Here is a 27,433-nt window from a genome sequence, read left to right as displayed (position 1 = left end):
CCCATCATGAGAACAGTTCAATTATCCCTCCCTCATTTGTTCCTGGTGGATTTTAGTGTCATTTAGGGAATGGTGTATGATCTTTTGAATTTATATGATAGGCAGAGTTACAGAGAGACAGAGGAAGAAGGAAAGATCTTTCATCAGTTGTTTCACTCCCTAAAATGGCCTCAATGATCAGGTCTGGGCCAGACTGAAGCTAGGCTCCTGGAAAGCCTTCTGGGTCTCCAACATGGGTGCAGGGGCCACCTACAGCTCTTTTCCCAGGTGCTTTATCAGGGGGCTGGATGGGAAGGTGAGCAGCAAAGCCTGAAACAGCACTCAACGCAATGCCCTTGTTACCAGAGATGAAGACAAGTGTTCTTGTCTGTAAGAATGGATGGGCACCTCTCCAGACAGGACCTGAGAGAGTGCCCAGTCACTCAGACTCGGGGAGAGCGAGATTACATGGTTGAATGGAGAGAATACACCTGGGCAGGCCAGGGGGGCAGCTCAGCAGAGAGGCAGAGGGCTGAGCCTGCAGTCCAGTTGAGTCAGGGATGGGGGGGGGGATGTTTAAGGGGATGGGTCTTGCCTTCCTGCCTCTTCTCCTCCTAGAACAAAGGACTTTTTGGATGTAAATATGAAAAATTCCTTTCTGAGTTTTCCCCCTGAAGTTATCAGACAGGGGAAGCCTGGCTGGAGTCGCCCCACCTTAGAGGAGCCTTAGAGGAAGGATGGTTATGGGGTAGAAGGGGCAGGGCATTTGAAGTGAAGATACTGGGCTGCACCTGGAAGGTTATCGGGATGACTTTGAGATGTGGATGCTGGACCTAGATGTCAACTCCTTAGGCCTTTGTCACACACACATAAGCTCATTTCTGACTTCCTACCTAATACCCTGTGAGCCAAGAAACTGGCATGGACGATATATTTAAACTTTTTCCAAACAGTGAAATTGACTGATTACCCTTTCTTGACTAATTCTTCCTTCTCCATTCACATATGTCTCACTTATCAAATATACACAATACTTAAAATGTCTTCACTTTCACTTCCTCAAGCACTTGAAGAGTTTCTCAGGTTTGCTTCCATATCATTGATCCAACTTGCTAGAGTGACAATACTGCTTGTATTTTTTTTTTTTTATTTTTGTAATCTTGACATCTTGGAATTGAATTTTAATTCTGCTATTACATTTTGTTTTTCTCTTTGATGTTTTATTTTTGTTGTATATACTTTTGTTACTGAATTGTCTCTTTATTCTTGTAGCATTCATATGAAAGCAAGCTCTCTGTGAGATTTTGTTTTGACTATTTTATTTTTCTCCCTCATATATTTACTCATAAAGAACTATTTTTTTTCTATACTAATATTTTTGTTTGTTTCTTTGGCTAGAACTGCCAAAGAGTTGTAACAAATATATCAGCTGGTTACATTTTCATATCATATACTGGCAGTTTATAATTACAGAAGCCAGTTTGTAGTTTAAATGAGGGCTTCTTTGTATGTCTGGGACTGCATTTCTTAAAGTCAACTCAAGCCCACTTTAAAGTGCAAAAATGTAAGTCAAACAACTAACAATTACAGTTATTTGTAGTTATTTTATATAGAGATTTGTGTTTGTGTTTGTGTGTATGTGTTTGAGCTCTGTGAAATTAAGGTCCCTATTTATTCCAAAGTCATGTAGAATGCCTAGGCATATGTATTATATGTTGAATATTTATGTGCACTCATTTTGTAATACCTTCAACAACTACTTCTTGCATTTCTACTGAATGTAGATTTCATAATAGGTTCTGCAGATGAAACAGTAAGCAAGACAGAGACCCCACAGAGTACGAACTTTTAAGGCCTGAACTTTATCCATCTCAAATTCACATCTTGAAGCCATAATTCCCATTGTTGTATTTGGAGATATGACTACTACAGAGGTAAAATTAAATGGGCACATGGGCTGGCGCCACAGCTCACTAGGTTAATCCTCCACCTGCAGCGTTGGTACTCTGGGTTCTAGTCCAGGTTGGGGCGCTGGATTCTGTCCCGGTTGCTCCTCTTCCAGTCCAGCAGCTCTCTGCTGTGGCCCAGGAAGGCAGTGGAGGATGGCCCAAGTCCTTGGACCCTGCACCCACATGGGAGACCAGGAGGAAGCACCTGGCTCCTGGCTTTGGCTCAGCACAGCGTGCCAGCCGCAGAGGCCATTTGGGGGGTGAACCAACGGAAAAGGAAGACTTTTCTCTCTGTCTCTCCCTCTCTCACTGTCTAACTCTGCCTGTCCAAAAAAAAAAAAAAAAAAAAAAAAAGGACATATGAAGATAGGTCCCTAACTCAATATAACTGATGTCCTTATCAGAAGTGAGAGATATACCAGAGATATCTGGACAGCAGAAAAGGATTTGAGTACACAATGAGAAGGTGGCTCTCTTCAAGACAATGAGAGCAGCCTCAGGGGAAATCAACACTGTCAGCACCTTGATCTTGAAGTTAAAGCTTCCAAAATTGGAAAAAAATAAATAAATAAAAAACTGTAATTAAACTAGTCTATTGTATTTTGTTATGGGAGTCATAGTAAACTAATACATGGAAGAGGTTAAAAAGCAGGAAAGAAATGAGATTTTTTAGCTCTGTATTCTGTAAAATGTGTTAAAGGGTTTTCATGACTCTTTGCAGTATAATGTGAAGCCATAGAAAAGCTTAAGGGGGTTACAAAATAATTTTTGAGGTTTTTTTAGATTTTTATTTTTTATTTATTTGAAAGGCAGAGTTACAGAGAGAAGAGAAAAAGAGATCTTCCATCTGTTGGTCCACTCCCCAAACAGCCACAACAGCAGGAGTTGGGCCAGGAAGAAGCCAGGAACACAGAACCTATAGCTTCATTTGGGTGTCCCATATGGGTGCAGGGGCCCAAGTATTTGGGCCATCTTCCCCTGCTCTCCCAGGTACATTAGCAGAGAGCTGGATCAGAAGTAGAGCAGCTGAGTCTTGAACCAGCACCTATATGGCATGTTTGGAAAGATTACTTTGAAATATTGGGTTGTAGATGAGCAAGAAGAAATGTGAGAGACCAATCAAGTTGTCTAGGAGACAGAGATCCAGATTGAGATCTGTCTCAAAGGAGACGGTACAAAATATCATATAAGGTTCCTAGCAGCATCTAGATTTGTAATGGGAAATTAGATCATCCACAAATGATCACAGATAAAACTTACCTTATAAATCTAATTAAAGCTGATAGTGTAACTTCTAGGTTATAATTATAAAAACAGAATAATTTTGTTTGTTCAACAATGGCAAACTTTAGACAAGTTATTGAGAGTTTTTCTAAAAAAACAATTAGGACTTAATATAAGCTGTATTAAAATAATTTCAATAGTGGTGAATTCAGCCTGTGAGTATAGAGTGGATAAAAATTATATCTTTGCAAAACTGATGAAGAGAGGGGAAGCATGAAAGGAGGTTGGGGGAACAGGGGAGTGAGGGAAGTGTGGTTGTCTTCTTGGAACTATACCTATGGGTGCATAAAATCTGACCTCTATATTAACAAAAAAATTTAAAATAATTTTAATTGATATTTATCTTAGAATAATAATTTTGAAGTGTGCTAAGATTCTTAGTGATAAAAGTAAAATAATGATGAAGTTATTATAATTGACTAGAATTGGAGAGAATAATAGGGTTTGGAATTATATTAAAATAAATCAAAATTCTATTATAAAATTGCTTTTTAAAAATTTTATATTATTACTATAATGAACAAATATATTTAGATTTAGATAACTGTATGTTATCTGACTTTCATATGCAATTTCTTTCTAAGTAATATATATATAATATAAAAATATCCAATAATATTATTTTAAATGAGTTAATAAAATAAATGTACAGAATTTGGCACATAAAAATTTCTCAGTGAATGTTTATGGTCAGTTTTATGTTTTCCCATACCTTTTCATCTGTTTTCCCTTAAATCTTTACTTGGCAATTGTATTTAATGCTTTTAATTACTTCTGAAAACTCAACAGTGATAATGGCATCCAGATCACAAGATGATTTAGAGAAAATATTAATCACTTTGAAAAAAACTTTCTTTAAATAAATTCATAGTGTGGTAAAAGCATAATAAATATAATAGTAATCATTTCATAAATTATTATAACAAATATTAACCCAGCATACTTTCATGCTGCTGCCTCCATTCTGCGATGAGAATGTATGTGGAACGTTAGAAAATCAGTCAAAATGAAAGAAAGTTGGTTACAGTCTTCAAAAGCCATGTGACCCCACAGAGAAGAAAAAAACAGTCATTACATATGAATAATCCAAATAAATGAGTCATTTGGAAATGTCAAAACTGTTTTCTGAGCAGTGATATGGCCAATAGCAGTTGTATTTAGGAAAAACATGAGCTAATCAGAATATAAGAAATTTTGTTACTGTCTGGCAACAATCCTTCTCTTCTTTCTCGAAAGAGTTAGGACTAAATATCATAAAAGGTTCCTAATAGCATCTGGATTTGCTTTTTAGGTAATGGGAAATTAGATCATCTATAAATGATCACCAATAAATCTTACCTTATAAATCTAATTAAAACTGACAGTTCAGTGTAAGTATAACTCCTAGGTTATAATTACAGAAAGAGCATAATTCTGTTTGTTCTAAACTTTGATTTACATTCCTTATGTAGAATTTGTGGAGTCTGGACAAACGTGTCAGTTATAAAATAGGTTGGAATAGGTCCCATTCAAATTTTATTTATACCTAATAATGGTCCCTTACATATTTTTCATTGTAAAAATTATATAAATATATTTGATCTTATGCTAGGAAATGACATATACAAAGATGAAAAGAAAACTTTTTACTTTTTTTACCAAAATTACACATGTAGGGAAATTCTAATTATTTTAATCTTTTAAATCCATGTTTGGTAATTTCTCTATTATTTATAATTTATACATGTATGCACATCCTTATCTTAGTACCAAATAAATTTCCCCTTAAACAAGAAAATTGACTTTAGTTGTTACTTATGTTGAATGATGTATTGTTTTTAACTATCATATTAAAGTAATAACAGAAACCAATGCCCAGGCAGATCATAAATGGTCATCATAACCAAGAGAATAAACAGTGATAGCACAATAATAAATTTCTTCTGTTATCATAGACTTAGATGACTTGTAACCAGATACTGGCATTGCATATTATTCAATCACTAAACATACATAGTCACCCAGAGCATTTTATTCTAAGTTTTCACCTTGAAAGAGGCAAATTGTTGGGGACAACACTGTGGCATAGTGTGTTAGGTTGCCGCCTGCAATGCTGGCATTCCATATGGGCACTGGTTGGTGCCCCAGCTGCTCCATTTCCCTGCTAGTGTTCCTGGGAAACAATGGAGGATGGCCCCAAGTAATTGGGCCCCTGGTTCAACATGAAAGATTCAGAAGACCTCGGCTCCTGGGTCCTGGCTGTCGCAGCTATTTGGGGAGTGAACAAGAGCATGGAAGATCTCTCTCTCTCTCTCTCTCTCTCTCTCTCTCTCTCTCTCTCTCTCTCCTTCTCTCTGTCTCTTCCTCTCTCTGCAACTCAAACTCTCAAATAATAAATCTTTAAAACATTTTTTTTTAAAGTTCAAATTGTGTCAAAGGAAATAGATTTTTGTTTTGCTTTCATTATGTAGTGGCTTAAATTTGACAAGATTTGAGGTTTCCTGTTTTCCATTTCAAGATCACTTTTAATAATTATTATTTAACCTCAAATAACTGATTTAAAACTTACATATATTGATAACAAATTTCATGTTTCCTTCATTTCTAGCTATGAAGTCTTAACACTAAGTGTAGGCATCTTTTATTGCCACAAAAATTTTTTGACTGATATAGACAATGAACAGTGATGACAAATACACCAAAAATATAAATTGATAGAAATATAATCATTTGAAAAGTATCATATAAACATCCTGGTTGTTTTGAAATATTTACTGATAAGAGAATTTCTGTGATTAAGTTCATCTTAATGAAAGTCACATATACTTACTGGGAAAACCATAGTTGCAAGTCACATATCTGATAAAGGGTTATATATAGGAATAATGTTTAAGCTTAAAAAATAAGGAAACTCTGATTTTGCTAAAATGCAGATGGACATGAAGACATTATGCTAAGTGAAATAAACCAGGCACACAAAGAAAATATTATATAATCTTACTTACATGTGGAGGAATTTGTTTTAAGATTTATTTATTTATTTGAAAGGCAGAATTACAAATAGAGACAAAGAGAGAGAGTGAGATCTTTGACCTGTTGGTTCACTCCCCAAATGGCCAGAACAGTTGGAGCTGGGCCTATCTGAAGCCAGGAATCAGGAGTTTTTTCTGGGCCTCCCACATGGATGCAGGGGCCCAAGCACTTGGGCCATCTTTCTTTCCCATGAACAGCAGGAAGCTGGATCGGAAATGGAGCAGCTGACAGGAACTGATGGTGGCTTTAGCAGCCAGACCACAGAGCTGGCCCCAGGAGGAATTTTTTTAACAGGTCAAATATGTAATAGAATCATATAAAAGAATGGTCACTGCAGGTGGAGAGCAGGGGTAGAGTGAAGGGAAAGAATTAGGCCAAATTATACGAAGTAGCACTTATGTTGAATAAATAAGTAAAGACCTAATGTACAATATGAGGTTGACAGTTAATATAATTGTTCTATATCAGGAATTTTGATAAGTATATTTTAGCTGTCCTTGGCACAAAAAAAAATTATATGAGACGATGTTAATTTCATTTACTATAGTAAACATTATATATCTATGTGTATAATTATACATATTCCATAGATTCCATATATATTATGGAATGATTATACATAATATACATATACAATATACAATATAATATAATACATATATAATATACAGTGCATATAATATAGATACTGTTATACAGATATAATATACAAATGTATACAAATATACATAATTATACATAATATATACATAATTATATATCATACATACATAATTATATATATAATTATGTATCTATGTGTATAATATATTATAATCCTCATAAATATACATTTTAAAAATTATAATTTAAAAACTGAGTGAGGGTTATGCAATTGGATAAATGAACTTTTCCCTACTTTTCCTACTAAGTATAAAAAAACCACTGGCATTATATGTACATATAAGATGACTCTAAAAGATGAAGAAAATAAGATTGACAGCCTGAGGAACTGAATAATTGACAGGATAGTGAGTTCCCTGTATTTTGCTTTTGCCTCAGTTATTACAGACTGGGAGCTACAGAAGATGACAACTCATAAACATCAACAGGCATAGACCAAAGAGGGAAAAAAGTCAAATAAAATGTTCTCTCTTTGCTAAAGTATCAGTAAATCGGCAGTGTAGTGCAACAGAAAGTTTTTAGCCAACAATTGCTCTACTCCATCAAACACACCCAAAATCAAACCAAATAAAAAATCCCGCAGATCCAACTCATTCTCACCAGCAAAGGCCAATAAGAACACTGGATTTTTCAGCTTACCATGTTCTAATGAGGACTCCTTAATCCGCTTTCTGCAAGGCTGGTATAAAGAAGCTGAACTAAAGAGCTGGGTCTTCTATCTCTACTAGGTAATAATGATTTATTTCTCTCTCTCCCTGCTATGAGGGTGCCAAAGGAGGACTAGTGGAAAATCAGAAATTTTACTACCACTCAAGTAAGGAGACCACTCCTCTTCCCATCCTATAGCATTAGTGGAAGCCATGCAGGAAATAGTAATTACATAAAATTCCCCTCCTAGTCAGATCAGCATAAGCGAGTGCCTGGTAGGGAATGTAAATCCCCATATCAGCCCAGCAGTAGTAAATATTCAGCCCATTATCTCCAGATGTCAATGAACGATATGTGGGGGACCCAGATTTTCACCCAGATGTAGCATGAAAGAATTGATAACTCTTTTTCCCATTGTATCAAAAGGACTATTAAAAAGATGATTTAAATAACTTCCACAGTCTCATAACTTAATACCCAAATATTTAGTTTTCAATAAAAAATAATTTATCATACATAGAAACAAAAAGAAAATTCAAGCTGAATGAGAAAAAGAAATCAACAGATTGTCAACACCAACACGAAACTAATGTCTGATTTAACTGACAAGAATTGCTTGATACAATTTTTTTCTTTTTTTAACTGGTTATTGTTTTATATATATATATAATTTTTTTTGACAGGCAGAGTGGACAGTGAGAGAGGGAGAGACAGAGAGAAAGGTCTTCCTTTGCCGTTGGTTCACCCTCCAATGGCTGCCACACCGCGCTGATCCAAAGGCAGGAGCCAGGTACTTCTCCTGGTCTCCCATGGGGTGCAGGGCCCAAGGACTTGGGCCATCCTCCACTGCATTCCCGGGCCACAGCAGAGAGCTGGCCTGGAAGAGAGGCAACTGGGACAGAATCTGGCACCCCAACCGGGACTAGAACCCGGGGTGCCAGCGCCACAGGTGGAGGATTAGCCAAGTGAGCTGTGGCACCGGCCATTATATATTTTTAGGAGACAAAAAGTGATGTTACAGTTTATGAACACAACTTGAAATTTAAAATGACTATTATAAAAATGCTCTAAAGAACAATGAATAACATGCAACAAACAAATTAAACAACAAAAAATTTTCAACAAAGGCAGGTCTCATCAATGGTATATATGATGCCAAGAACCAAAGAGAAAATTTAGAACTAAAAGATAAAATAATCAAATTAAAAATTAAATGAATAGGCTCAAAAACAGAATTTAAAAAATCCATAAGCTCAGGATAGGAGAACAGAAATTACCAAGCCTGAAGAATGAGAAAAATAGACTAAAGAGTAAAGTAGATGCTCAGTAAATTGTAGGACTGTAACAAAAGATCTAACAATTGTGCCACTAGATTAACAAAACAAGAGAAAAAAGAGTGGGACTAAAAAAGTATTTGAAGAAATAATAACTAATAATATTCTAAATTTGGCAGGTGACAGAAAAACTAAAGATACAAGAAGCTCAGCAAAACTCAAGCACGATGAACTTTAATTTATGGAAGACGAATTATAGCAAAACTCACTATAAATTATAATAAAACTTGATATAGACAGAGACATATAGACACAGATCTACCATTTACTGTTTCACTCTCCAAATGTCTACCATAGCCAGAGATGAAACAGGATGAACCCAGGAGCCTGTAACTCAATCTGGGTTTCCCAAAAGGAACAATGAGTACAGGCAAATACAAAAGCTTTCCTTGTCATCTGAGTTTTTCAAATAATGTTTGAAAGATATGGGCTGGTGCCATGGCTCACTTGGTTAGTCCTCCACCTGCAGCGCTGGCATCCCATATGGGCGCTGGGTTCTGGTCCCGGTTGCTCTGCTTCCAGGCCAGCTCTCTGCTGTGGCCCCGGAGGGCAGGGGAGGATGGCCCAAGTGCTTGGGCCCTTGCACCCGTATGGGAGACCAGGAAGAAGCACCTGGCTCCTGGCTTCGGATTGGCACAGCGCCGGCTGTGGTGGCCATTTGGGAGTGAGCCAATGGAGGGAAGACCTTTCTCTCTGTCTCTCTGTCTATAACTCCACCTGTCAAATAAAAAAAAAAAAAGATATAACAAAACTTATAATACTGTTTAAAATGGTTTTCAATGTATGTAGAAAAATTATGGCATTTATGAAATTGAAGCAAAAGAGATTAAAAGCATGGTGAGATTTTTACACTTATTTTGCAATGGTTAGATGGTAAGATGTCAACATGAGTAGACTGTGACAGAGTTGTGACACATATTGTAAAATCCAGAATAACTCCTAAATTTCAGTAAAAAACATATATCCAAAAACACTATACTAAGTCAAAAGGCTATTCTAAAATACATTCAATGGGCCAGCGCTGTGGTGCAGCAGGTTAACGCCCTGGCCTGAAGTGCTGGCATCCCATATGGACACTGGTTTGAGACCTGGCTGTTCCACTTCCGATCCAGCTCTCTGCTATGGCCTGGGAAAGCAGTAGATGATGGCCCAAGTCCCTGGGCCCCTGCACTCATGTGGGAGACTTGGAAGAAGCTCCTGGCTCCTGGCTTTGGATCGGCACAGCTCCAGCCGTTGTGGCCAATTGGGGAGTAAACCACTGGATGGAAGACCTCTCTCTCTCTGCCTCTCCTCTCTCTGTGTAACTCTAACTTTCAAATAAATAAATAAATCTTTCAAAAAAAAAAAAAAAACAGGTTCAAATAACCATTTGGATGAGAGAAAAAAGAAAACAAAGAAAAAAAATTGAGGAGAGAAAAAAATAAAATATAATTGATGGAATTAATCTCTAACATATAAATAAGCAGACTAAATGTAACAGGTCTGAATATGCAAATTAAACAATGTAGATAGAGTGGATTAAACAATGACACAGTTACATACTAGCTATAAGAAGGAGGCTTCAAATGTAACAGTATATTGAAAATAAAAGACTAGAGGAAGATTTAACAAGTAAGCATGAATCAAATGAAGACAGAAAGGGCTCTATTCATAGCATAAAAAACCATACAACTCAGAGCAAAGGAAATTACCAGGGACAGAGAGGAACATTACTTCAGGAAAATATACTCACACTTTTCAAAAAATACAGCAATCCCCAAAATGTATGCTCTAAACAAGATAGCACCATAATGTGAGGGGAAAAAATCTAATGGCACTAAAAACAGAATTAGACAACACTAACATTAAAGTGGAGAACATAATAATTCTACAACAATAAATGAAAGACAACAGAAAAATGACTTAGTCAATATGTAATATCAATGTAACCCTCCATATTAGAAGACCACAAAAAAATGTCATCAATTGATGAAAAACAAGCCTTCAGCAAAACTCAACACTTATTTGTGACTTCTAGATAAACCCTTCAGAATACTGAAACCACAGGAGAACATCCTCAATTTGATAAAGAACACCTAACAAACCTGTAGCTAACATCACAGTCAATGGTGAAAGACTGAATGCTTTTCCCTGAAGACTGGAAATGTACAAGAATGTGCATGATCACAACAGCTATTCAATATAGGACCAATCATCACAAAAAAAGAATAAATAATTAATGAATAAGAATGATATACAGATTGAGTAGAAAAAATAAAACTGGTAAAGGTTTTGTGGTACAGCAGATTAAGCCACTACATCAACATCCTGCATCAGAGCACTGGTTCATGTCCTGGATGATCTGCTTCACATCTAGCTCCCTGATAATGTGCCTGGGAAGTCATCAGAAGATGGCCCAAATAGTTGGACCCTGCCACCCACATGGGAGACCCAAACAGAGTTCCTTACTTCTGTCTTCAAACTGGTTCGGCCCTCACCATCCACTGCGGGCATTTCGAGAGGGAACCAGTGGATATAAGTGCTCTTTCTCTCTCGCTCTCTCTCTCTTTCTTTCCTTGTCTCTCCCTTTCACTCTTCCTTTCAAATAAACAAAATAAATCTCAAAATGTCCAAATTCGACGAAGGGTTAAACAAAGTGTGGTATATCCATTCCAAGGACTACTCAGACATAAAAGGGAAGAACCTATTGATATAAGAAATATTTTGCATGGTTTGCAAGGGTATAATGCTAAGTAAATAAAACACAACTTCAAAAAGTCATATGTTGCATAAACCAATTTCTTAATAATATCTCAAACAATCCCTCTATGTTTTTATATAGACGATACTTGGGGGAAATTTTCAGCATGATACCCAAGAATGTTACTAGCATCACTATCTATTATAACAGACAAATTACATAAAACATCAATATCTGCCAATGATATTAAAGGACAAATATATCATTTGAAGGAACAACAGCTGCACTTCAGAACTGAGTTCTAACATATGATGTTCAGCAAAAGAAGCCAAACAAAATAGTATACAATGTATAATTGCATATTGTGATATGTGGTTTTGTGTGAGTACATAAAAAAAAGCTTTGAATAGATGCAAAACTGAATGGTCACAGAATAAAGAATGTAAGACAGATAATGGCATTGAAATAATTATAGTGGTTATTTTCAAAGGGGGAAATGGGAGTTATGGCTAAGAAAGGCCTTGCATGAAGTTTTTTGGGTGCAAGCAATTATATGTTTCTTAATCTAGGTGAAATTAAATAGATGCTAACTTTAAAATAATACTTCACGAGTCTCTACCTTTACATCTTATAGATTTTTCTGAAAAGTATGTTATTAAAAGTATGTTACATTTCAAAACAAAAATAAAAATGGTATGAACATAGACAACTACTACAAATTTGGAATGGTATTTGATACACGCCCTTAAAGTTATTCTACTTCAAAATTGGCTGGCTTTCTTTATTTTAGGAAAAAACAAGTATTTACTTTCCTTTGAATAGCATAAGTTAAAACACACGCAATTAAAATTCCAGTAGCTGCTAGAAGTCGTCATGGAATGAAATATTACTTTCTTTCTGTTTAGGCCTATGTTTTAAAGCCATGTTGTCACACAGTTTTATAAATATCATATTACTTTCATTTTATATTAGTAAATAATTATTCCAATATAAAAATTACCACTTTAGTCAAAATACCTTCATAAGTTTACATAAGAAGATAGTTTTATATACATATACTTATATGAATTATAGGAATAACGATAAAAGGACAAAGTTCACAGGTCATAAAGTAGAGTTTGAAAATATAAAAAATAATTTCTGAGATAATCAGATTTTTTAGGAAATGAAAGAGCAAAATAGAATACTTGTTTGGAAAAATAAGATTTTATATTCTGGATACAGGTTTTTGGTGCAGTGGTTAAGATAATGGTTGGGACATCCACATCCTATATCAGAGTGCCTAGGTTTCAGTCTTGGCTCTACTTCCAATTCCAGCTTTCTGCTAACACACACCTTGGAGAGACAGCAGTGATGGCTCAAGTAGTGGAGTCCTTCCCTTTCATGTGGGAGACCCAGATTGAGATCCCAATTACTGGCTTCAGACTAGTCCAGACCTGGCTGTTGCTGGCATTTGGGGAGTGAACCAGTGTTTGAAATATCTTCCTTTTTCTGTATCTCTCAGTCTTTTAAATAAAATGAAAATATTTTTTAAAAGAGATTTTATATTTTTAGTGGTCCAGGAGAAAATACCAAAATTGATTTGTTTCTTTTTTGGAATGAATGCACTTGAAATTTCTAAAGATTTTCTAGAAGTGATCCTAGAACCCATACAATCACATCATGAAATAAATGTAAGTAAAGCTTTACTGATGATCTTCCAAGTAAAATAATCATAATTTTAAAACATTAACAATGAAGTCTTCCAAAGATTTCTTTTTCTTAAGTATTAATATGAATTTTCTGGGACATTCTGTGGCAAAGGTTTGAAGAGTTTTGGAAGTAGAGTAGATATCCTTGCATTGCTCAAACACACATGTGCACAGACACTTCTTTATTTCTTTTCTTACCCTCAAGGCTGGCAATTAACAGATAAGATGATAAATAATTTGTAATTTAATGGATGAGTATACAGTTTTTTAAGACAATTATTTCCTCTCCTTTATTTAATAGCTTTTCCCAGTGTGCATACCTGATAGCTGTCACAATATAAAGAATACCAATATTTAAATGAGTTCTAGCTGGAAACAAGCCCATATTTACTTGTAATTTTATGTGAAAAAAATCACAAAATGACAATTTATTTTACAAATGAGAACTATCAGTTCAACTGTGGCTTAAATTATATAAGAGCTCCCACTTCCCATTTTATGTTTGTATTTGTAATCAAGCCATGAATTTTAATAATGTAGCAAATATTTTCTGGTCTATAATGTAATGGTCTGGGGCCTGTGCAGTGGCATAGTGGGTAAAGCTGCCTCCTGCAGTCGGTGCCAGCATCCCATGTGGGCACAAGTTCCAGTCCCAGTTGTTCCACTTCCAATCCAGCTATCTGCTATGCTTGGGAAAGCAGTGGAAGATGGTCCAATTCCTTGGGCCCCTGCACCCACATGGGAGACCTGGTAGAAGCTAATGGCTCCTGGCTTTGGATTGGCTCAGCTCTGGTCATGGCGGCCATCTAGGGAGTGAACCAGAGGATGGAAGACCTTTCTCTCTCTGCCTCTGTCTCACTGTGACTCTGCCTTTCAAATAAATAAATAAATCTAAAAAAAAAAAATAATGTAATGTTCTTTTAGCAAGTCTCCTACACTCCACAGAAAAATTCATAGATGTTTTATTAAGATTGGTCACTAAATTCAGTGCATCTGAAGTATGTAATCACATATCAGATAAATGTAGAGAATAAATTGATGAGGAGGAGCTATTTCTGAAGCTACAGAATTCAAAGAAGTTCCTTTTTCGACCACAAATCTGCTTTTCATTTTATTTGAAAAGCAGAGGATAGCACATATTTTTTAGGAATGTAACCTATAATGGAATGGTATGCAATTTTCCCCTCCCCTAATCCATATGATATTTAGCAATGTCTGGAAAAATTCTGTTCATCACAATTATTGACATCTTACTGGTATTATTGGCATCTAGCGAGTGGAGACCAGGAATATTACTAAATATTTTCCAATGCACAGGGAAGTCCCTACATCAATTACCTGGCACTAAATGTCAAAATCTAGGCAGACAAACCCTTCTGTAATGGTAGATTCTCTTTCTTCCAACAAATTTCCTGAGTTTTGTAGTCTCACATTGACCTGAAAAACCACCATTAAAGATCAGTTTTGGTTGGCAAGGTACTCCAAGAATAAGCCAATTTAATTCAAATATTGAATCAAATATGAATTAAGTTAGAGAGCTATTATTCATGTGTCCTATCTATAAGGGCTCCTTAAGGAATTACAAATTGCTCTCATTGGTTCTTTCCATGGGGTCCTGGGTTCTGTCCTGCCTAACATTTCTCATGCACAGATAGTAATAATATGGGAGATAAAATTGGTCTTACTCATTTATCATTAAAAAACAAATGCAAATTTCATACCTAATTTTCCCATAACAATCTTATTTACATGGTGCAATAAAAATTGAGCTTATTAAACTAAGGAAGCTAAAGTGCCTTGGAACATTCCCTTTCCAACACTCTTGAGGGATTCAAAATACAGCTCATAAAACATGAAAGACAAGTGTAAACCAGTTTATATAATGCAATAACTAGCTATCAGAATCAGGTTCCACCTTTCTCTGAAAACCAACGACTAGAACTGTCCTAAGGACTAGGACTGAAAACTGAGGTCTGAGGCCAAGGTGAGAATTGAACTTGCAACCCTTGGTTTACAAGACCAATGCTCTAACCCCTTAGCTACAAGGCCTTGGTCACTTTTCTTTTCCCCATGGAACTTCATACTATTATCACATTTCTTTAAATATTAGAAATTGAGCTTTAAAGAATGATTCATGATTAAAAGGAAGTGGTGATTGTGCCAATGTTAGTTCCAAAAAATCTCAATACACCCACTCTAAACTTCACCAACTATAAAGTCCAAAATAATGCTGTCACTTATTCTTGAATCTGAATCAAAATAACACTGCAATTATGCTATTTGACCTGGGAGGTTTCCATTGTTTCATTTTGTTGTGGATTTTTTTTTTCTAGTTTTCTCCCCAAAGTAGCCAAGAATGCCAGGATTTATGTCGTTGCTTGACAGAACTCTAGGACCTCAGAAGCAAATATTGCAAACCCTGTAAAATACTCTCAGATATATGCCCCTAGAAAGGTTGAGGGGAAAAAAGTAATAAAAGCTTTTAAAATCATTTTCCTCTGTAGTCAGAAAGACAGCAGAAGCACATAGGGTAAAGAGAGGCTGCTCCACCCAACATTCCTGTACTCACTTTAACCTCTCCAATAGTCCATGCTTCCATAAACTAAGCTTAGTCATTGCTTCCTTGGAGGATGGGTTCTTCGAGAGCTAAATGCTTGGTGATCAGTGAATGGAAGCTGAGATTTATGGAAAAAAAGGGTGGGGGTGGGGGGAGAAACTCTTTGCCTTTAAATAGAACTGGCTCCAGTTTCCGTTTTCAAGCCAGAAGGGTTGCTGTACATATTAAAACTGCTGCATAGCTCCATCCCTCCCTGGTCACAGAAATCCCTCCTCCTTTCCCCCCTCCCACCCCGTGGACACTGAAGATGTCAGATCTCTGGGAAACAGCAGTTAGGTAGGGATGCTTTTCTTAGCTTGTACTAGAAAACGCTCGCCTCATCCCTGCATAAAACAGCACCAAACAGAGTCACAAATCCGGAAGCTATGCCTTCCGCCTCTCCTCGGTGAGATCTAGTTCATTTCTAGCGAAAACACTAAATAATACCGCATAGTTTTGGCCATGCGTGTGGCATGCCAATTCTTCCAATCCCCCGTTTGCCCTACATAGTTTTAAGCTTTATCCAACAGCGTGTCACGCGAGAACGGAAAATGCAGTTAACAAGATGACAGTGTTATCTAGGTATTTGGCATCAATATTAGCTGGAGTCTGTCATTTGACAATTATTTCCCTAGCATACCAGACGGTAAAGAAAATGTTTTCATTCATCCGCAAATGACTAACATTTTATTGATGTTTCAAAATGCGGTTGAATACTATTGCATTCTCAATTTCCGAGCCGGTTCTGAGAGTTAAGGCTGAATACTTAATAACATCAGTAACTGCTGCTGCCAACGTCTCGATTAACTGGCGAGCTTTAGAGGGTCAGCTCAGCTGGGGGGTGGTGCTGATTAGGGGCTCTTCCATCAGACGGTCCGGGTGGTCCCAGGTGATGGGAACCCTTTCCTTTCCCCCATATATTCTCTTGCAGGGCGATAAAAATCACCGCCTAGCAGAACGACTCCCTGCCTGTCTCGTAAAGAGCTCAGTCTGGGGAGGAAGCCGGATGCTGACCCCTGCAGAGATTATTGCTTCGGTGCGCTTTGCCAAAGGACCCTGCTAGCATTATGGAAAACGAGTTCGGATGTGCACGATTTTGCTATCTTCCCTCCAAGGGAAGAAGCACTGGGGTCAGATGAAGAAAATGTTTTTCAAAGACTGCATAAGGGGGATGGGTGACGGGAGGGCAACAAGGAATGGGGCGGGAGAGAGGGTCGTGAGTATTTATTTATTTTTTTTAATTACTTGCTTCTCTTTGCCACTTCCCCGCTCCGCTTCCCCAACTCCTCACTGAACAAGATTGATTGGCGTAACTGCTATCGACTCCAGCCTAGGTTCTCTCATTGATTTGCAAATGGCCCGGAATAGCTTAAGGATCTTGAATCTTTAAATCAGTTCAAGGGAAGAAGCAAAAAAAAGGGGGCAGGGGTGTCCTGCACCCTATTCTGCACGGGCCAGCGCAGCGGCTCGTGACAGCCTGGCGAGCCATGAAAGGGCTGCGGCAGGGGGAGCGGCACGCCGCTCTGCACCGCCGACGTGCAACCCCCGTACCACCCGGTTTGGAGCTTGTTAAAAGAAAAAATAAAACCCTAAGACTCCCCCAACCCGGTAACTGTCGGCCCAGCCCGAATTCGGATGCGGCTAACATCCCGCCTGAGAGGGCTCCAAAGGGGTTAAACTGCTTCTTACATAACAGGACTGCCTGGCTCTACACAATTAAAACACTTGATTGCAGTCTCTTCCCGACTCCGCATCCAGCGCGACCCGCCCGGTCCCTCCCAGCGCGCCTGCGTGCGGAGCGCGCACGGGCCCGGCGGCGCGCGTGCCCCGCACTCACACTCACAGACAAGCGCGCGCGCACACTCGCACACACTCCATGTTGACAACCACCCCTCGCCACACACACACACACACAGACACACGCAACTTAGTGTCAACACGCGCAGAGAAGGGGCGGGCGCCCCCCAGTCCCTGCGGGAGGACCCAAAAGACGCCAGCTGCTCTACCACAAGGCCTCGCACCCCGTTCGGGTCCCTGCCAAACACAGCGCCCCGCCGCCGCCGCCGCGGTCCCCACCTATTCCCGAGAAGGGGGAAAGACAGAACTAGTTGGCAGCTTGTTAACTGTAGCGCGGGCCGAGCTTTCACCACACAAAACACAACAACTCACAGTCGCCCGCGTCATGATGGCGTCCACTACAACTTGGAGGACTTTAAACTTACGGTGCCTCGAGAGGTAAAACGCCCCGGAGAGGGAAAGCAAAGCGCCCCTCAGCGTTTCCCCGTCAGCCCTTCAGGCCCGAAACACAGACTTTCCCAGCACAGCGTCCCTGTGGCGCCCGCGACAGGAAGGAACGCTCCAGTCTACGACGCAGCTGGTTTTCCCCTCAGTTTGCGTTAACTGAGGTAGATTTCCTTGATTTTTGTTTCTTTTTCTTTCTTTCTGTTTTTTTTTTTTTTTTTTAATTCCCCCCTCCTCAACCACCCCGCTCCATCCCAGTCCCCGGGCGGGGTTGCTAAGGAAACGGCCGCTTGGCAACGCGCGCGAGCCCGGGGGCCGCCGGCCGCCGCTGCGCCCCGCGCTGCTTCTGCCGCCGCCGCCGCCGCTCCCGCTGCTGAGGGCTGCAGCCGCCGCCGCCGCTCGCCCTGCCGCCGCCGCCGCGCCTCCTCCCTCACTCGCCGGCGCGCTCGCCTCCTCGCTAGATGGTGTGCGAGCCGCCCGAGAATTAGACACACTCCGGACGCGGCCAAAAGCAACCGAGAGGAGGTGTAGCGTGGAGCCACGGGGTGGGAGGGAGGGAGGGAGGGAAAACGCAGAGGAACAGGAGGAGGAGGAGAGGAAGAAAAAAAGAGGAGAAGCCACAGAGAAACAACACCCAACAACTAGGAGGGGGGAAGAAAGAAAGCAAAGAAACCCACCCACCCATCCAAAAAAAAAAAAAAAAATTCCTGTGGCGTGCAGCCTGGTTCCTGGGAAGACTCGCCAGCACCAGGGGGTGGGGGAGTGCGAGCTGAGAGCTGCTGGAGAGTGAGCAGCCCTAGCAGGGATGGACATGATGCTGTTGGTGCAGGGTGCTTGTTGCTCGAACCAGTGGCTGGCGGCGGTGCTCCTCAGCCTGTGCTGCCTGCTGCCCTCCTGCCTCCCGGCTGGACAGAGTGTGGACTTCCCCTGGGCGGCCGTGGACAACATGATGGTCAGAAAAGGGGACACGGCGGTGCTTAGGTAGGAGGATCGACGTGCTTTTCGTACTTGTCTCAGTCTGTCTGTCTGTCTTCCTCTCCACCCTCTTTGCCCTGCCTTTGGCCCCCCGAGCAGGGATACTGGTATTGCTCACCGTGCAAAGACTCTACTCTGGTAGCGACCCAGGTGCGGGTGCTTCCCGGAGCCCCGGCCCCTTCAGGCTGGGGCAGGCAGCGAGCTGGCCGCGTGCCGCTGAAGCACTTTGCGAACGCCGAGTAGCCCGGGGATGAGTGAAGTGTCAGGTGTAGAGGAGGGGCAGGTGCCACTTTGCAACTCAATTCGCAGGGTCTCTGTTTTACTGTCAGGGGCTGCTCTGGGAGTATCTGACAAGTTGATCAGGCTGCTTTCTGTTTTACTCCGGCATCCGCGACTTTTCCAAACTGCTGGCTCTCTGCTCCCATGTATTTTCCCTCCCACTTGGACACTTGGGCTCAGTGTCTCCTCAGCTTTCTTTCCGTTCCCCGCTTTCTCCCTTTCCCCTCCCCTCTTCCCCTCTCTGTTCCCATTTTCTCCTCTTCCTTCTTTTTCTCTATCACCCCTTTGCCTCCTTTTATCGCTTTTCTGTTTTCTGTTCCTTTCCTCTCTTTTTATTTTCTGTTTATATTTTCTCCTCTTTTTAAACCGCCACCCCTCTGAACCCTGATCGTCTTATTTAACCCCCTGCCCTCCTCTCCTCATCTTTTGACTGTCGCCCCATTTTCCTCCCTCATTATAGTCGCTCTGTGCCTTGTCTTCCCTCTTTGGGCTTTCATTTCCCATCCCGGTGCCCAGACCTTTCCCACCTGTGTCACACATACACGCATACGCGTTCCCACTGCCCTCTCCAGTACCATCTTCTCAATCCCATAAGCACACTGCCTCACACACTCTCTGACACCCTCGCAGGCTGACTCTTCCATGCTCTAACAACCACTTTCACATGCAGATTCGCACTGTTTGAAGCGCATCCACTCCTTCCCTGTTCCACACTGTCACTCACACATGTGTACAGGCTGCCTCTATGCGCGCTCTCTCTCCCCCTCCTTCCCTCCTTTTATTTCTCTCCCCTCTTCCTTCCCACCCACCTTCCTTCCTCTGTCTTCACAGTTTTCTTTCCCTCATCCTCGCTGTTTCCCTTCTTTTCCCTCAGCTCCTGCATTGAAATGATTTGCCACTAACTAACCTTCATAGCCTAGTTTTACCCCCAAGCAGTGCCACAGAGGGAGCTTCTGCAAACATTTCCTCTCCTGGGAAAATAGAAATTGATGATCAGCAGTGTTTAGAGCTAAACAAGGCTAAAGGCCCTTACTCCATCATTTCCCACCACCCTGTGTTCTCCCTGACACCTCCACCTGATATACACCTCACATCGCCCTGAAAGATATTTTTTCTCTCCACTGGGTGGTAGTTGACTTGTAAGTGTGGATTGCACAAAATCAATGTACATGACATGTGTAAGGTGGAAGAGAGTGAGGTATGTTTCTGCTTGAATCATGCAACAGATTTTAAATTTAGTGAGGTGGGTGTGGTATATGACTTCACTTTTGAAACATAATTCCCAATTGAGTTAGTAGCAGTGAATTTCTAATATATACTAGTAATGTATTTTTGTAATGGATGTTATCTTTGTTGTGAATATAATTGTGTGTACATAAAAGTAGCACATATTCTTGTTACATGCTAGTAAAATAACTTTTCATTGTTGGTACCAGTGAAGGACTCTCTGTCACACAGAGGATGTAAGCTAAATCCATATTTGCTGTTTTTATTAAGTTTGTTTTAGAAGTTTGAACAAAAGTGGTAAGAACAAAACACTGCCTTCAGAGGCTGCATGAACGTGCATCATGAGAGCTGGAATGTATGTGTTTAGCAGCATATTGCTTATTTGTAGTAAGCCTTAACCATCTTCAACAGGGATTTGGCGCACTGCTTCTGTTGACGATATTTATTGACATTTTGTGTCTTACTGAACAGTCTAATACATGCTGTGGGTAATTGAAATAGGTGGACTACATTCTGCTTCCAGGAAGTCTGTGTTTAGTGCACTCATTACTTCCAACAGTGGAGCTTCCCTAATGTATGGGGACAATATCCTTCCAATGTTGTTGGTTTGGTGCAGTCCTTGCTTACTTTGTGTGCACTCTGCCTCATCCATTTCTGTGTTATATCCTGAGTTTTATAACGTCTTGGTTTAGGAAACTTCTGACTTTTAAACTTCTTAAAGAGTATACCATCTCCTTGTCCTCTCAGTGATGTTTCTGACCTATTAGTTTTCAGTTTTTAAATCAATAATCATTTTTGTCATGTGATGCAGAAATAAGATCTGAATTACTTTTTTCTTACTATAACTCCATAATTCTCTAAGTACAGAATTGTTGAGCTTTTAGCTCATCCATAGGTTTGAAACAATATATTTATTCACAAGAAATTCTATCTTTATTTAAAAAAAGTTTAGTGGTATCAGTTTTTGTTTTCTTTGACTCTTCTGCAGCTGCTGTTTGCTCTGTTCATAGGCCAATAAAGATGGAGTTTATGGACTTATTGAATGTAGGCCACTCAGGTGGAATATTTTTCATTTATAATGTCAGAGAGTTATATTTTGTTTTTATTTTGTATACTTAAAACCATACTTGATGTTATTCTCTAATTCATTTGAAAACAAATCAAGCAAAAAATCTGCTTTTCAAGCATATACATCCTTCCTATCAAAGTACATGAATGGAGTGCTTAGAATACTTAATCACATTTTATCATTTATCAAGCTGTACACAAAATATTCGATTTTTAATGTAACATATTCCTGAAAGTGTCTGTAATAAAAAACAAATAGTGGTGTAACAGTTATCAAATAACTTTAAGTGCTAAAGGCCTAAAAGTGCAAACATGCCAGTCAGTGACTCTGTTGCTTGTGGTTACATTAATGAAACAGAAGTTTAAAGGTCAAATGATATATTTTTGTTTCCAAAGTGTCAGCATATCTGTTTTTGAGAATAGAATCAAATAACACAAAACTTTCCTTGACTGTAGTTAAAATACTTAAAGGAAATTCATTCTGTTATCTACTAACTACGTCTATCATTTTGTAAATCGTCGTCTTAGTTTAGCTTAAACAGAAGACTTAATAATTTCTACACCTTTATTATTTTATTTTGCTCTTTAAGGTTAGTGAAACAAGGTATTAAATGTCAAGATGTCCCTTACTTCTAATAATGTTTTTTTTTTTTCATTGCTAAATCACTGAAGAATTCACTTGAACTATTTGGGACTTCTTAATGCTTAATGATGTACATATTCAATTTAGAAACACTTGATACCTTCCTTACTTAAACTTAGATTTAAGTAGATTCATGAATGTCTACATTGTAGTTTTCTATAAACATAAGTTAATGTTGCCATTAAGTTATTAAATATAAACTTTGATTGCCACTACATTTGATAAATATGCTGTTTGATTCCTAACAAGGCATTTTAATCTATAGATGGAAACAGTAACCTTTCTGCAATGTTCCAGTTGCATATTGTAGTGAGGGAAAGATCTCAGTTATTGTGTTATGAGTGGCAGAGAAGAGAAGATAGTAGAACCACATTGTTCATGTCTTACTACCTAATGGTTCTAGACCTGGAGAATCTGCTCAATGTATAAATACCAGATGACTTTTTAAAAAATAATTTTATAGTTAGTTTAATGATAATAAATTGCTTTATTCTTACATTACTAGCAAATTCCATTGCATAAACAGTTGAAAAGGTTTACTCTTCTTTGGAAACAAAACTGTGAACCTTTTCATTTATATCCCTCCAGTGTCTGAACAGTTTGTAAGCTAACTTTTTCAATCTGTTTCTCATTCAACCTTCCCATATGAATTTATACATTTTTAAGTGCCTTCCTGATAAGAATTCAAATTATCCTATTATTTGCTTGTCATGCATTAATCAAAGGAAAATGTTTTTTTTTTCAACATGTTATCTTGTTTTACTTTAGCAAAGTTGAGCATTACTCTCATTTTAATGCAGTGGATTTGAATGGAAGATATATGATATCCTCCTGTGGTATAAGCTGGAGGAAAACTTTTTTTAGAGGAAAAAAGCATATTTCTACAGATAATATTTCCATTGGAAACCTGAAATTTCTTTTGTACATTTATAAATGGATATGATGAGTATATATTACTTCTCAGTCTATTTGTCCAATACATTTTGCCTTTTCATTAGACTGTATTAATTAGTTTTGGTTTGAAATGCATGTTAATTAGTTAGAGTAAGATAAATGATTTATGTATGAGCATGCGTAATTACCAATTGTAGTTAAAATGAAACTTAAAATAAAACTTTCTGTACTTTTGTACTTCCAAATACACTGTTCAAAGATACAGGCAGTTTTAATTTAGAACATTAGGACATTATTTAAAATTTTGGTGATTATTACATTGTGTCATGCGTAAATATTTTTAAAAATATTTTTATTCCTTGTCATAAAGAGTCAATCTAGGAAGATGTATTTAAGAATATGGAATAAAACATGTTCCCTGTAGAGATTTGTAGAACTGTTGTATTAGCATGTTTTACTACTTGGAGTATATAGTAATTGCTTATTAAAGAACAACATGGTCTTAACCAAATATTTATTTTACTTATTAGAAAGGCAGAGAGATGAAAGCGGGAATGACAGGCAGACACAAAGTAAGATACTATCTGCTGGTTTACTCTGCAAATGCTTGCAATGGTTGGGACTGCCAGGAGCTAGGACTTCAATTCAGGTCTCCCACATGGTGGTGGAAGGGATCGAACTTCTGAAGCCATCACCTGATGTCTTCCAGGGTGAACGTTAGCAGGAAGCTGGTATTGGAGAGTAAGAAAGACTCAAACCCAGGCATTCGGATATGGAATACATATCCCAACTAGCATTTAGCTGCTAGTACAAATGCTACCCCCCAGTTTAGTATTTTAAAAATTTTCTAGGTAAACTTATTTTTACTCAGTCTTTTTAGTTCAGAGGAAATGAAAAACCCATGTAGTTGTATAAGTCTTTGAGCAATAAGTTAATGAACTAATTTTAAATAGATCAGCTTTATAATTAACCAGTTTCATAGGATCATTTAATTCTGTGATATCTAAAATCTAAGGAATTCAGATAAATGGTCTATGTCAGTTCTAGGCCTGATGGACAAGGCCTATCCTTCATTCTTCTGCTTTGCTTTTATTTATTTATTTAAAAAAATTTTTTTGACAGGCAGAGTGGACAGTGAGAGAGAGAGACAGAGAGAAAGGTCTTCCTTTGCCGTTGGTTCACCCTCCAATGGCCGCCGCGGCCGGCGCACCGCACTGATCCGAAAGCAGGAGCCAGGTGCTTCTCCTAGTCTCCCATGGGGTGCAGGGCCCAAGGACTTGGGCCATCCTCCACTGCCTTCCCAGGCCACAGCAGAGAGCTAGCCTGGAAGAGGGGCAACTGGGACAGAATCTGGTGCCCCGACCGGGACTAGAACCTGGTGTGCCTGTGCCGCAAGGTGGAGGATTAGCATATTGAGCCGTGGCGCTGGCTCTTCTGCTTTTCTGTGCTATCTGCTATTCTGAGTTATTAGGTAAGGGATACACCTAACCTTTGAGGTGGCATATCCCAGTCTACCATGTCAACTGTCTTCAGGTAGTAGTTGGCCAATAGAATGTAGTTTTGGGAGAAGGTAGAATAACAGTGTAAGAGGCCAGGGTTTTTCTATCCTTCTTCATTATTCTGGGAAGTGTCCACACTGTTCCTGTCTCTCACTGGAATGTTTTCGTCCCATCTACTTCCATCTGATAGCTAGATCCTTTGCTTCTGTTTACTGCTTTTTCACTTTATTCCTCCAGTGTAGGAACAATATTGCAGTTACTAACTATTGGGTTATCTTACCATTGCCTTTTGACTTTTCAACAATTCTGTTATCTTTACAATTAATTCCTTGCATTAATTTTTCTGTGTTTCAAAGATTTAGAATGGTTTTAGTGGTCTTTTTTGGATCCTGATTAATACACAGTGAAAAGTAACTGTTTCAGTAGTTGTAATTATATTTGATTGAAAGACTATTTTGTCTATGAAATCATAAATGTTGCTTACTGGAACTGCATGTAATAGCTATTTAAGGAGATATAGATACAAGTTAAATTGTAATAACACTAAAGCTACTTACAAAGAGAAAAGATGGACATACTAAGGCTTTTTTCCATATCCAGATCATAGTGTGAATATTAAACCAAATGTATTAATATACAACTGAATAAAGAAATTCACTAGAAAAATACATAATGTTGCTAGGGTGGAAAATGAAGTTGATGAATACAAACTGACAACATTCAATAATACTTTTTTTTTTGATTGAGCAAAAGTGAACTAAGACTAATTCCTACTTGTGGATATGTGATATGCTAAGAAAATTCCTACAGTGTTGCCTATTGAAATCAATAGGAATTAAAGGTATGTCTCTGATAAAGCTTAATCCTGAGAAACTGGTCAAAGTTTCTAGTGTTTTATTAAGTATGTGACCATAACAATGCCCATGATTCAGGCATTTGGCAGTTGTAAGAATTAGACTCTTAAATCAGTGGATCTTTTGATTAGAAATCAGATCATTTTTATGAGAAATCTTGTTTCAGAATGGCATTAATTAACATTATATAAAACGAGTCCAACACAGAAGAGCTAAAGGAAGCTTAAATGTACATTTTTTTTTAACTTTCCCTGTTATAACAGTATTAGATGATGTGATGACTTTCCCCTCACATCTACAAGTACACTTTCTAAAAAGATACTTTATGTAGGTATCTGGCTGTAATATAAGCAAGCAATCACCATCAGTATATTCTTTTGGTACATTTCTATAAAACTTTTCAGGAAAATCAATTTAAAAGCATTAATGAAGTAGTGCTCTCTCGGCCTTGCTCTAAAGAAGATTTTTGAATTGGATGGGAAGTTGAGTATCTTGATCTCTGCCATTCCATCTCTTGCTGTGCTTTGTTGATCCATTAAAGACTGCCATTGACACTTTCTGTGTATATGAGGAAATAAAATTCATTGTATTGTTTTTGCCTAGGAGCATCATGTTATTTTCTATTTTGCTTTTTCAGAATAAATTTTACATTGGGTCACCTTCTATTTTGTCAGATAATTTATTTATTTCAAATTGACCAGTGCAAACAAGAATAGCTTAGACTACCAGAGAGTAAAACCTAGGGTTTTTCTACATAGTCATCATCACTATCAACATGGATTTTAATTGTTCCCCTATACCTAATATAGGAAAAACATGTGTTATAATTTACAATATTTTGAAGAAATTAAGTAATAGGGGCTGGCATTGTGTCATAGTGAGTTACCGCCGTCTGCAGTGCCAACATCCCATATGAATACCAGTTCAAGTCCTGGCTGCTCCACTTCTGATCCAGTTCAGTGTGATGTGCCTGGGAAACCAGCAAAAGAAGGCCCAAAATGCTTGGGCCACTCACATCCATGTGGGAGACACAGATGGAGTTCCAGATTTCTGACTTCTGCTTGGCCCAGCCGTGGCCATTGGGGCCACCTGGGGAGTGAACCAATGTCTAGAATATATCTCTCTCTTTGTATCTTCCCTTCTCTCTCTCTCGCTCTGTCTTTCAAATAAAATAACTTAATAAATCTTTTAAAAATAAATAATAATTTTGGATGTCATACCAAAATGTACTTTCTACTCTTTGCTGTATTAATTTTGATCAGAAAAACACTTGGAGTGGTAATCACTATGACTCTTGTTCAGTTATCCCTAGGGCCTGAACACAGAACCTTTTATATATTAGAGCCAATACACTACATTTTGAATTAGTCAACAGAAGCATAAATGAAGCGAAAAAAAGTATTTGTTCTTTATTTTGTTAATTGTTTTGCATTTCAATAATTATATCTTTAATACTATATTTGTTTTTTATTTTGCTAATTGTTTCCATTTTAATAATTATAATATCTTTAATATTCTATTATATTTTCATGCTAATAGAAAGTTTCTTTTATTGAATCTATACCAACAATCTCTGTGTTATGTAATTTCTGCAAAAATTTTGTGGATTTACATGTATACATAGGTAATATGTAGTGTTTTAAAATGCAGGATAAAATTTACTAGGGGATCTTAAAAATGTACTGAATATTAAAAACATTTTAAAATGAAATGTACTAAATTGTAAGTCGCTATAGCATAATAGTTTAATTAAACATTTATTTTGTGTGTATTTGTATGCTTATGTGCACATGTGCTGTATTGTGATTTTGGATGTATTTTTTCTGTGAATTCTAGCAGCAAACATTGGAAATGCTTGTTTTAGTTATTCTTAGATTTGAAATGTAGTTATAATTTTAAGAAGATCTAAGATTTTGA

At 38.3% G+C, this 27,433-nt stretch overlaps 1 protein-coding gene and 1 long non-coding RNA gene across 2 annotated transcripts in view; one reads left to right on the top strand and one right to left on the bottom strand.

Moving 5' to 3' along the window:
- The window catches only part of LOC133760804 (uncharacterized), a 238,358-nt gene extending 220,007 nt beyond the window's left edge, over positions 1 to 18,351 (bottom strand). The window contains exon 1 of the long non-coding RNA XR_009866004.1: positions 18,059 to 18,351. This is a non-coding gene — a long non-coding RNA (uncharacterized LOC133760804). The remainder of the gene's footprint in view (positions 1 to 18,058) is intronic.
- A 302-nt stretch (positions 18,352 to 18,653) lies between these two features.
- The window catches only part of NEGR1 (neuronal growth regulator 1), a 952,382-nt gene continuing 943,602 nt past the window's right edge, over positions 18,654 to 27,433 (top strand). Inside the window, exon 1 of the mRNA XM_062191543.1 lies at positions 18,654 to 19,058. Coding sequence (XP_062047527.1) covers positions 18,883 to 19,058 — 176 coding nt within the window. The 5' untranslated portion in view covers positions 18,654 to 18,882. The remainder of the gene's footprint in view (positions 19,059 to 27,433) is intronic.

Source organism: Lepus europaeus, chromosome 5, assembly GCF_033115175.1.
Source record: "Lepus europaeus isolate LE1 chromosome 5, mLepTim1.pri, whole genome shotgun sequence".
NCBI lineage: Eukaryota > Metazoa > Chordata > Mammalia > Lagomorpha > Leporidae > Lepus > Lepus europaeus.
This window is presented reverse-complemented; position numbering and strand designations above follow the sequence as displayed.